Consider the following 11,327-nt stretch of genomic DNA (forward strand, 5'->3'; position numbering starts at 1 on the left):
CCCGGCCTCCTCCTCTCACCTGTGTGGTCCCGGCCTCCTCCTCTCACCTGTGTGGTCCCGGCCTCCTCCTCTCACCTGTGTGGTCCCCTCCTCCTCTCTCCCCTCCCCCGGTCCCGGCCTCCTCTCACCTGTGTGGTCCCGGCCTCCTCCTCTCTCCCCTTCCCCCGGTCCCGGCCTCCTCCTCTCTCCCCTTCCCCCGGTCCCGGCCTCCTCCTCTCTCCCCTTCCCCCGGTCCCGGCCTCCTCCTCTCTCCCCTTCCCCCGGTCCCGGCCTCCTCCTCTCTCCCCTCCCCCGGTCCCGGCCTCCTCTCACCTGTGTGGTCACCTCCTCCGGCCTCCACTCCGGCCTCAGCTCCCTCAGCAGCCCCAGCGCGCCCTCCCGGTAGGCGGCCTCCAGCACGGTGAGCTCCAGGCGCGGCACCTCCGGGGATCCTGGAGGAACATGGATGTAATTCGCCATCAGCGGGAGCCTGGAGCGGACACGGCCGCGGAGCAGAGACAGCAGCGCCCGGCCCGACGTCCCGCACAGCCCGCCCGTGTCCCCGAGCACCGCGACACCAAGAGCAGTCCCAACAGCGAGCAGCGCACCACACCGCCACAGCACTGAATGGAAAATTCCGACACCGCAGGCACGCCCCCCTCCTGACAGCGCAAGTGGCCTGACCCGTGACGTCACACCGACTGTCAACGTCTACCGTAAAGGCCCGAATAGAGAGTCCTGACCAATCAGGACACCGCTCCAACAGTCACCTGACGATGCCGCAGCCTGTGATGTCACCAGACAGCCTGAGGAGCGGCACCGTAATCACCAGAAGAAAGGCGCACAGCCAAACTCTGAATCACTGCAGGAATAACTGCACACAAAAGATAATAACACCGCCGGTCACTATAACACCGCCCCCGCCAGTCACTGTAATACCGCCCCCCCCGGTCACTGTAATACCGCCCCCACCGGTCACTATAATAACCCCCCACCAGTCACTATAATAACCCCCCCACCGGTCACTATAACACCGCCCCCCACCGGTCACTGTAATACCGCCCCCGCCAGTCACTGTAATACCGCCCCCGCCAGTCACTGTAACACCGCCCCCCACCGGTCACTATAACACCGCCCCTACCGGTTACTGTAATACCGCCCCCACCAGTCACTATAACACCGCCCCCGCCGGTCACTGTAATACCGCCCCCACCAGTCACTATAATAACCCCCCACCGGTCACTATAACACCGCCCCCCACCGGTCACTGTAATACCGCCCCCGCCGGTCACTGTAATACCGCCCCCACCAGTCACTATAATAACCCCCCACCGGTCACTATAACACCGCCCCTCACCGGTCACTATAACACCGCCCCCCACCGGTCACTATAACACCGCCCCCGCCGGTCACTATAATAACCCCACCATCGGTCACTATAATAACCCCCCACCGGTCACTATAACACCGCCCCTCACCGGTCACTATAACACCGCCCCCCACCGGTCACTATAACACCGCCCCTCACCGGTCACTGTAATACCGCCCCCGCCAGTCACTGTAATACCGCCCCCGCCGGTCACTATAACACCGCCCCCCGCCGGTCACTATAACACCGCCCCTACCGGTCACTGTAATACCGCCCCCACCGGTCACTATAATAACCCCCCCATCGGTCACTATAACACCGCCCCTACCGGTCACTGTAATACCGCCCCCACCGGTCACTATAACACCGCCCCTACCGGTCACTGTAATACCGACCCCACCGGTCACTATAACACCGCCCCCACCGGTCACTATAATAACCCCCCCATCGGTCACTATAATAACCCCCCCATCGGTCACTATAACACCGTCCCCCACCGGTCACTATAATAACCCCACCATCGGTCACTATAATAACCCCCCCCCACCGGTCACTATAACACTGCCCCCCACCGGTCACTATAACACCGCCCCCACCGGTCACTATAACACCGACCCTCACCGGTCACTATAACACCGACCCCCACCGGTCACTATAACACTGCCCCCCACCGGCCACTATAACACCGCCCCCACCGGTCACTATGACACCGACCCCCACCGGTCACTATAACACCGACCCCCACCGGTCACTATAACACCGACCCCCACCGGTCACTATAACACTGCCCACCACTGGTCACTATAACACCGCCCCCCATCGGTCACTATAACACCGCCCCCCCATCGGTCACTATATTACCACCCCCCACTGGTCACTATAATAACCGCCCCATGGGTCACTATAATAACCCCCCCCACCGGTCACTGTAACACCGCCCCCCATCGGTCACTATATTATCGCCCCCCACGGTCACTATAACACCGCCCCCCATCGGTCACTATATTACCGCCCCCCACCGGTCACTATAACACCGCCCCCCATCGGTCACTATATTACCGCCCCCCACGGTCACTATATTATCGCCCCCCACGGTCACTATAACACCGCCCCCCATCGGTCACTATATTACCGCCCCCCACCGGTCACTATAACACCGCCCCCCATCGGTCACTATATTACCACCCCCCACGGTCACTATATTATCGCCCCCCACGGTCACTATAACACCGCCCCCCATCGGTCACTATATTATCGCCCCCCACGGTCACTATATTATCGCCCCCCACGGTCACTATAACACCGTCCCCATCGGTCACTATATTACCGCCCCCCATCGGTCACTACAACACTGCCCCCCATCGGTCACTATATATTACCGCCCCCCACCGGTCACTATAACATCGCCCCCCATCGGTCACTATAATACCGCCCCCCACCGGTCACTATAACACTGCCCCCCATCGATCACTATATATTACCGCCCCCCACCGGTCACTATAACACCGCCCCCCATCGGTCACTATAATACCGCCCCCCACCGGTCACTATAACACCGCCCCCCATCGGTCACTATATTACCGCCCCCCATCGGTCACTAGAAGAAAGGTAGAAATCTGAGGGCACAACTAATATTAATGGGGTCACTGATAACAGAATTAATGAACACATTATGGGAGAAGAACGAGAAGTGTGAAACCAGGATCAGCAGAAATACAAAATATCTACATTCTATTAATGAACGATTCAGAACAGTTAAAAAGCCGACATGGCTGACAAGGACCACCAATAAGGACCGGATAGGGACCGGCCATCCTCCTCCAATATCACCGTGTAAATCATGGAGCAATTACATTTATATTACATATTCCGTCTAATATTTCTCTTTTTTAATTTTTATTAGTTTTTTACATATTCAACACAAATGTGGCACCTCCTCCAATGTGTTATATACGATGGCTACACTGTGTAGCAATATATAATATACTGTGGATTTAGCACTATATATATATATAGAACGTATTCACTTGTTTCAAAACTTGTTTTGTCGTGTGAATTATCCTCCTCATACAAAGTAAATGTTTAGACACGGTCTACTATGTACTGTAGGGATCGTACTCGCTCACGTGCGGTGTGAGGCCAACAGGAGGCATGTTCCTTTAAGTGTCCATAGCGGTTTATTGGCTTCATAAACCGATCAAAAGCAAAATGCAAACAAACAGCCTTCAGTGCAGGCAAAACAAAGAAAACCGTCCTTATAGCAAAGCCTCTGGTTAGCCAGCGCTGTGGTCACACAGGCTGGATAGCATCCAGTGCACGGCCCAGTCTGGAGACAACCAGACACAGGGCGCCTTCTCCCTCCAGATACACAGACCATGTGTCAAACAACAGCCTCCATTATATAGGCTGTTAATCACACCCACAGGTGAGGTATGTGGGTAGCTGGACCCGCCCATCTCTCCAAGCTACCCGTAACCCGGTCCCAGGTGCACCAAATGATCCTCTCAGTGCTTATGTGCACTAGAGAACTACTCCGGGTTACATCACAGAGACCATCCATCTCTGGGACACATACCTCCCATCTACTACGCAACCATTAGCCACCTTACATACCTCCCCCTCTGCCTAAAGACGTGTAGCTTGGCTCTTTCTACTACCAGAAAAGGGATTTGTCACGGGTGTGTCAGAAGTGAGTCGCCCTGCAGTTGGTAGCAGGAGAGCTCTACATTTGTCATTGCAGACACCTTCTTAGAGACTGTCTCTCTAGGACCCAGCGGCTACCTTCCTCTGGCTAATTAACACCCTGGCCTGGGTGTATAAATACCTGCTGTCTGCTAGAGGGAGGTGCCGGCGATACTCACATTTCCCTTTGTGGAGGCTCGGAGCAAGTGCAGCACTTCTTCATCTCTGGAGCTATGAGGACGGGTGTTCATCTCTCTGAAGTCGACTAAGAGCTAAGCTATCTTCCCTTGTTTGTTCCCCTTTGTTGTCTTTAGTGGTCAGTGGGGATCGACTAGCGCTCATCCCTTCCCTAGCCAGGGCCAAACGCCAGGGAAAGACAGGGCGAGGTTTCTGTTTAGTGATTGGTGAAGAGCCAATATAGGGACGTTAGGGGAGACAGGGTGATATAAGGTCAGCCTAGGAGGTCTCCACTCCCCCCTTTCCCTTGAGTCTGGGCTCCCTTTCCTTCTTCCCTTTGGGCTGCACTTAGTCTTTCCCACACCTTTTGTGACAGGATTCTGGAGAGGGTATCGGCATTACCATGTAGCTTTCCTGCTCTATGTTCTACATGGAAGTTAAAGTCCTCAAGGGCTAGGAACCAGCGGGTGACCCTGCCATTTTTTCCCTTTGTTTCCCTCATCCATCTGAGTGGGGCATGGTCGGATACCAACTTAAACTTCCGACCTAACAGATAGTATCGTAACGTGTCCACCGCCCACTTTATGGCCAAGCTCTCCTTCTCTATGACCGAATAGTTCTTCTCGCAGGAGGACAGCTTCCTACCCGGGTAGAGGACAGGGTGCGTCTCCCGTGTATCTCCTGGGAAAGGACTTCTCCCAAACCCACATCTCAGGCGTCTGTCTGGAGTATGAACTCTTTCTTAAAGTCGGAGCCACCAGGACCGGTTGCCTACACAGCGCCACCTTCATCTCTTGAAAGGCCGTCTCCGCCTCTGCAGTCCACTTGGCCATAGCCGATTTCATCCCCTAAAGGAGGTCAGTCAGGGGTGCAGCCATCAGGGCGAAGTTTGGGACGAACCTCCTGTAGTATCCCACGATCCCCAGGAAGGCTCTAACCTGTTTCTTTGACAGTGGTCTCGGCCAGGTTTAGATTGCCTCCACTTTAGTAATTTTGGGTTTGATCTCACCTCTACATACATATCCCAGGTACTTGGCTTCTTCTTTCCCCATTGCACATTTCTTCGGAAAAACCTCACCTTCCTCAGAACATCAAACACTGCCTGAACCTTTTCCAGAGGACTCTCCCAGTCCGGGCTGAAGATAACAATATCGTCCAGGTATGCCGCGGCGTATTGCTTATGGGGTGCAACGATTTGATCAATGGCTCTCTGGAAGGTGGCAGGGGCCCCCTGCAGTTCAAAAGGCATCCCCTGGCTGGGAGTAGAAAGTGCCAAGCTACACGGCTTTAGGCAGAGGGGGAGGTATGTAAGGTGGCATCCGAGGTTGGACTGCCACCTTCCAGAGAGCCATGGATTGAATCCTTGCAGGTGAGGTATGTGGGTAGCAGGATCCGCCCAACTCTCCAAGCTACCCGTAACCCGGCTCCCAGGTGAACCATTCATTCCTCTTAGTGCTACATGCACTAGAAAAAATATACCGGGTTACATCACAGAGGGCAGCCATCTCTGGGATACATACCTGCCATCGACTACACGACCATTAGCCACCGTACAGTACCTTTTACTGTGCATGCATGACGTCTGCATTCATCCTTACGAACAACTTTACAATCTGAGCTTAAGAAGCTGATGTGAAACTGCTTCTGCCCTGAGTATTAGCTGAATAATGCAGAACCAGACTGATCCGTTCACGTCAGCGCTGTGATCCGGACATGTCACCACATCGGAGGCCCTGATAGCAGGAGCGGCACTGTGGGTACACTGTCACGTGAAGACGTGGACCTGCTGTGTCACACAGGCGCTGCGAGCAATGGCTGATACTTTAGTAACGAGGCGGAATCTGTGACTGATATTCTACACCGAGGCCTGGACTTATACATGCTGCATGCGCAGGCGCCATGTACACGCTTCTCCACTGACTCCATATGGTAACAATTACTTCATTATCTCATGTATATCTATAGAATGATGTTTAATAACTGTCCTATCCATCCTTACCCCTGAGGAAGCAACACTAAGAGGAGGCGAAACGCGTGGGGTCCTCCCTCCATTATCACACGGCAGACCCGCTCTATATGATAAATCATTTCACACAATAAGACCTAGAGTCACTAAGTCTCACTTACTCTAACTCAAGCATAGTATATTAGAGACAGACTCTGACTATATATACGCTCTATATTCACTGTATACCATCTCTATCTGTGTTTGGACTTCTATGACATAATCCCTCCAAGTGATATCTTATACATTGTATTCAACAGATTCTGCACCAGTCTCTATAATACTGCCCCCTATGTACAACAATATAACTAATATAATACTGCCCCCTATGTACAACAATATAACTACTATAATACTGCCCCTATGTACAAGAATATAACTACTATAATACTGCCCCCTATGTACAAGAATATAACTATTATAATACTACCCCCTATGTACAAGAATATAACTACTATAATACTGCCCCCTATGTACAAGAATATAACTACTATAATACTGCCCCCTATGTACAAGAATATAACTACTATAATACTGCCCCCTATGTACAAGAATATAACTACTATAATACTGCTCCTATATACAAGAATATAACTACTATAATACTGCCCCTATGTACAAGAATATAACTACTATAATACTGCCCCCTATGTACAAGAATATAACTACTAGAATACTGCCCCTATGTATAAAAATATAACTACTATAATACTGCCCCCTATGTACAAGAATATAGCTACTATAATACTGCCCCCTATGTACAAGAATATAACTACTATAATACTGCCTCCTATGTACAAGAATATAACTACTATAATACTCACCCCTATGAACAAGAATATAACTACTATAATACTGCTCCTATATGCAAGAGTATAACTACTATAATACTGCCCCCTATGTACAAGAATATAACTACTATAATACTCACCCCTATGAACAAGAATATAACTACTATAATACTGCCCCTATATACAAGAATATAACTACTATAATACTGCCCCTATGTACAAGAATATAACTACTATAATACTGCCCCTATGTACAAGAATATAACTACTATAATACTGCCCCTATGTACAAGAATATAACTACTATAATACTGCCCTTATATACAAGAATATAACTACTATAATACTGCCCCTATGTATAAGAATATAACTACTATAATACTGCCCCCTATGTACAAGAATATAACTACTATAATACTCACCCCTATGAACAAGAATATAACTACTATAATACTGCTCCTATATGCAAGAGTATAACTACTATAATACTGCCCCCTATGTACAAGAATATAACTACTATAATACTGCTCCTATATACAAGAATATAACTACTATAATACTGCCCCTATGTACAAGAATATAACTACTATAATACTGTCCCCTATGTACAAGAATATAACTACTATAATACTGCCCCTATGTACAAGAATATAACTACTATAATACTGCTCCTATATGCAAGAGTATAACTACTATAATACTGCCCCCTATGTACAAGAATATAACTACTATAATACTGCTCCTATATACAAGAATATAACTACTATAATACTGCCCCTATGTACAAGAATATAACTACTATAATACCGCCCCTATGTACAAGAATATAACTACTATAATACTGCCCCTATGTATAAGAATATAACTACTATAATACTGCTCCTATATACAAGAATATAACTACTATAATACTGCCCCTATGTACAAGAATATAACTACTATAATACTGCCCCTATGTATAAGAATATAACTACTATAATACTGCCCCTATGTACAAGAATATAACTACTATAATACTGCCCCTATGTACAAGAATATAACTACTATAATACTGCCCCTATGTATAAGAATATTACTATAATACTGCCCCTATGTATAAGAATATAACTACTATAATACTGTCCCTATGTACAAGAATATAACTACTATAATACTGCCCCTATATACAAGAATATAACTACTATAATACTGCCCCCTATGTACAAGAATATAACTACTATAATACTGCTCCTATGTACAAGAATATAACTACTATAATACTGCCCCCTATGTACAAGAATATAACTACTATGACACTGCCCCCTAGGTACAAGAATATAACTACTATAATACTGCCCCCTATGTACAAGAATATAACTACTATAATACTGCCCCTATGTACAAGAATATAACTACTATAATACTGCCCCTATGTATAAGAATATAACTACTATAATACTGCCCCTATGTATAAGAATATAACTACTATAATACTACTCCTATATACAAGAATATAACTACTATAATACTGCCCCTATGTACAAGAATATAACTACTATAATACTGCCCCCTATGTACAATATAACTACTAGAATACTGCCCCTATGTATAAGAATATAACTACTATAATACTGCCCCCTATGTACAAGAATATAACTACTATAATACTGCCCCCTATGTACAACAATATAACTACTATAATACTGCTCCTATATGCAAGAGTATAACTACTATAATACTGCCCCCTATGTACAAGAATATAACTACTATAATACTGCTCCTATATACAATAATATAACTACTATAATACTGCCACTATGTACAAGAATATAACTACTATAATACTGCCCCCTATGTACAAGAATATAACTACTATAATACTGCCCCTATGTACAAGAATATAACTACTATAATACTGCCCCTATGTACAAGAATATAACTACTATAATACTGCCCTATGTACAAGAATATACCTACTATAATACTGCTCCTATATGCAAGAGTATAACTACTATAATACTGCCCCCTATGTACAAGAATATAACTACTATAATACTGCTCCTATATACAAGAATATAACTACTATAATACTGCCCCTATGTACAAGAATATAACTACTATAATACTGCCCCCTATGTACAAGAATATAGCTACTAGAATACTGCCCCTATGTATAAGAATATAACTACTAGAATACTGCCCCCTATGTACAAGAATATAACTACTATAATACTGCCCCCTATGTACAAGAATATAACTACTATAATACTGCCCCCTATGTACAAGAATATAACTACTATAATACTGCCCCTATGTACAAAAATAGAACTACTATAATACTGCCCCTATGTACAAGAATATAACTACTATAATACTGCTCCTATGTACAAGAATATAACTACTATAATACTGCCCCCTATGTACAACAATATAACTACTATAATACTGCCCCCTATGTACAACAATATAACTACTATAATACTGCTCCTATGTACAAGAATATAACTACTATAATACTGCCCCTATGTACAAAAATAGAACTACTATAATACTGCCCCTATGTACAAGAATATAACTACTATAATACTGCTCCTATGTACAAGAATATAACTACTATAATACTGCCCCCTATGTACAAGAATATACCTACTATAATACTGCCCCTATGTACAAGAATATAACTACTATAATACTGCTCCTATGTACAAGAATATAACTACTATAATACTGCCCCCTATGTACAAGAATATAACTACTATAATACTGCCCCCTATGTACAAGAATATACCTACTATAATACTGCTCCTATGTACAAGAATATAACTACTATAATACTGCCCCCTATGTACAAGAATATAACTACTATAATGCTGCCCCCTATGTACAAGAATATAACTACTATAATACTGCCCCTATGTACAAAAATAGAACTACTATAATACTGCCCCTATGTACAAGAATATAACTACTATAATACTGCTCCTATGTACAAGAATATAACTACTATAATACTGCCCCCTATGTACAACAATATAACTACTATAATACTGCCCCTATGTACAACAATATAACTACTATAATACTGCCCCCTATGTACAACAATATAACTACTATAATACTGCCCCTTATGTACAACAATAAAACTACTATAATACTGCCCCTATGTACAAAAATAGAACTACTATAATACTGCCCCTATGTACAAGACTATAACTACTATAATACTGCTCCTATATACAAGAATATAACTACTATAATACTGCCCCTATGTACAAAAATATAACTACTATAATACTGCCCCCTATGTACAAGAATATACCTACTATAATACTGCCCCCTATGTACAAGAATATAACTACTAGAATACTGCCCCTATGTACAAGAATATAACTACTATAATACTGCCCCCAATGTACAAGAATATAACTACTATAATACTGCTCCTATGTACAAGAATATAACTACTATAATACTGCCCCCTATGTACAAGAATATAACTACTATAATACTGCCCCCTATGGACAAGAATATAACTACTATAATACTGCCCCCTATGTACAACAATATAACTACTATAATACTGCCCCCTATGTACAAGAATATAACTACTATAATACTGCCCCTTATGTACAAGAATATAACTACTATAATACTGCCCCCTATGTACAACAATATAACTACTATAATACTGCCCCCTATGTACAAGAATATAACTACTATAATACTGCCCCCTATGTACAACAATATAACTACTATAATACTGCCCCCTATGTACAACAATATAACTACTATAATACTGCCCCTATGTACAAGAATATAACTACTATAATACTGCCCCCTAGGTACATGAATATAACTACTAGAATACTGCCCCTATGTACAAGAATATAACTACTATAATACTGCTCCTATGTACAAGAATATAACTACTATAATACTGCCCCTATGTACAAGAATATAACTACTATAATACTGCCCCTATGTACAAGAATATAACTACTATAATACTGCTCCTATGTACAAGAATATAACTACTATAATACTGCCCCCTATGTACAAGAATATAACTACTATAATACTGCCCCCTATGTACAAGAATATAACTACTATAATACTGCCCCCTATGTACAAGAATATAACTACTATAATACTGCCCCTATGTACAAGAATATAACTACTATAATACTGCCCCTTATGTACAAGAATATAACTACTATAATACTGCCCCCTATGTACAAGAATATAACTACTATAATACTGCTCCCTATGTACAAGAATATAACTACTATAATACTGCCCCTTATGTACAAGAATATAACTACTATAATACTGCTCCTATGTACAA

At 44.3% G+C, this 11,327-nt stretch overlaps 1 protein-coding gene across 1 annotated transcript in view; it reads right to left on the reverse strand.

The window, feature by feature from the left end:
* ETNK1 (ethanolamine kinase 1) overlaps nt 1–681 on the reverse strand; it is a 45,051-nt gene extending 44,370 nt beyond the window's left edge. The window contains exon 1 of the mRNA XM_073650531.1: nt 313–681. Within this exon, the coding sequence (XP_073506632.1) occupies nt 313–459 (147 nt within the window). The 5' untranslated portion in view covers nt 460–681. The remainder of the gene's footprint in view (nt 1–312) is intronic.
* Between the last annotated feature and the right edge of the window lie 10,646 nt (nt 682–11,327).

Source organism: Phyllobates terribilis, unplaced genomic scaffold, assembly GCF_046119375.1.
Source record: "Phyllobates terribilis strain yellow unplaced genomic scaffold, ASM4611937v1 Scaffold_10__3_contigs__length_209671492, whole genome shotgun sequence".
Classification (NCBI taxonomy): Eukaryota; Metazoa; Chordata; class Amphibia; order Anura; family Dendrobatidae; genus Phyllobates; species Phyllobates terribilis.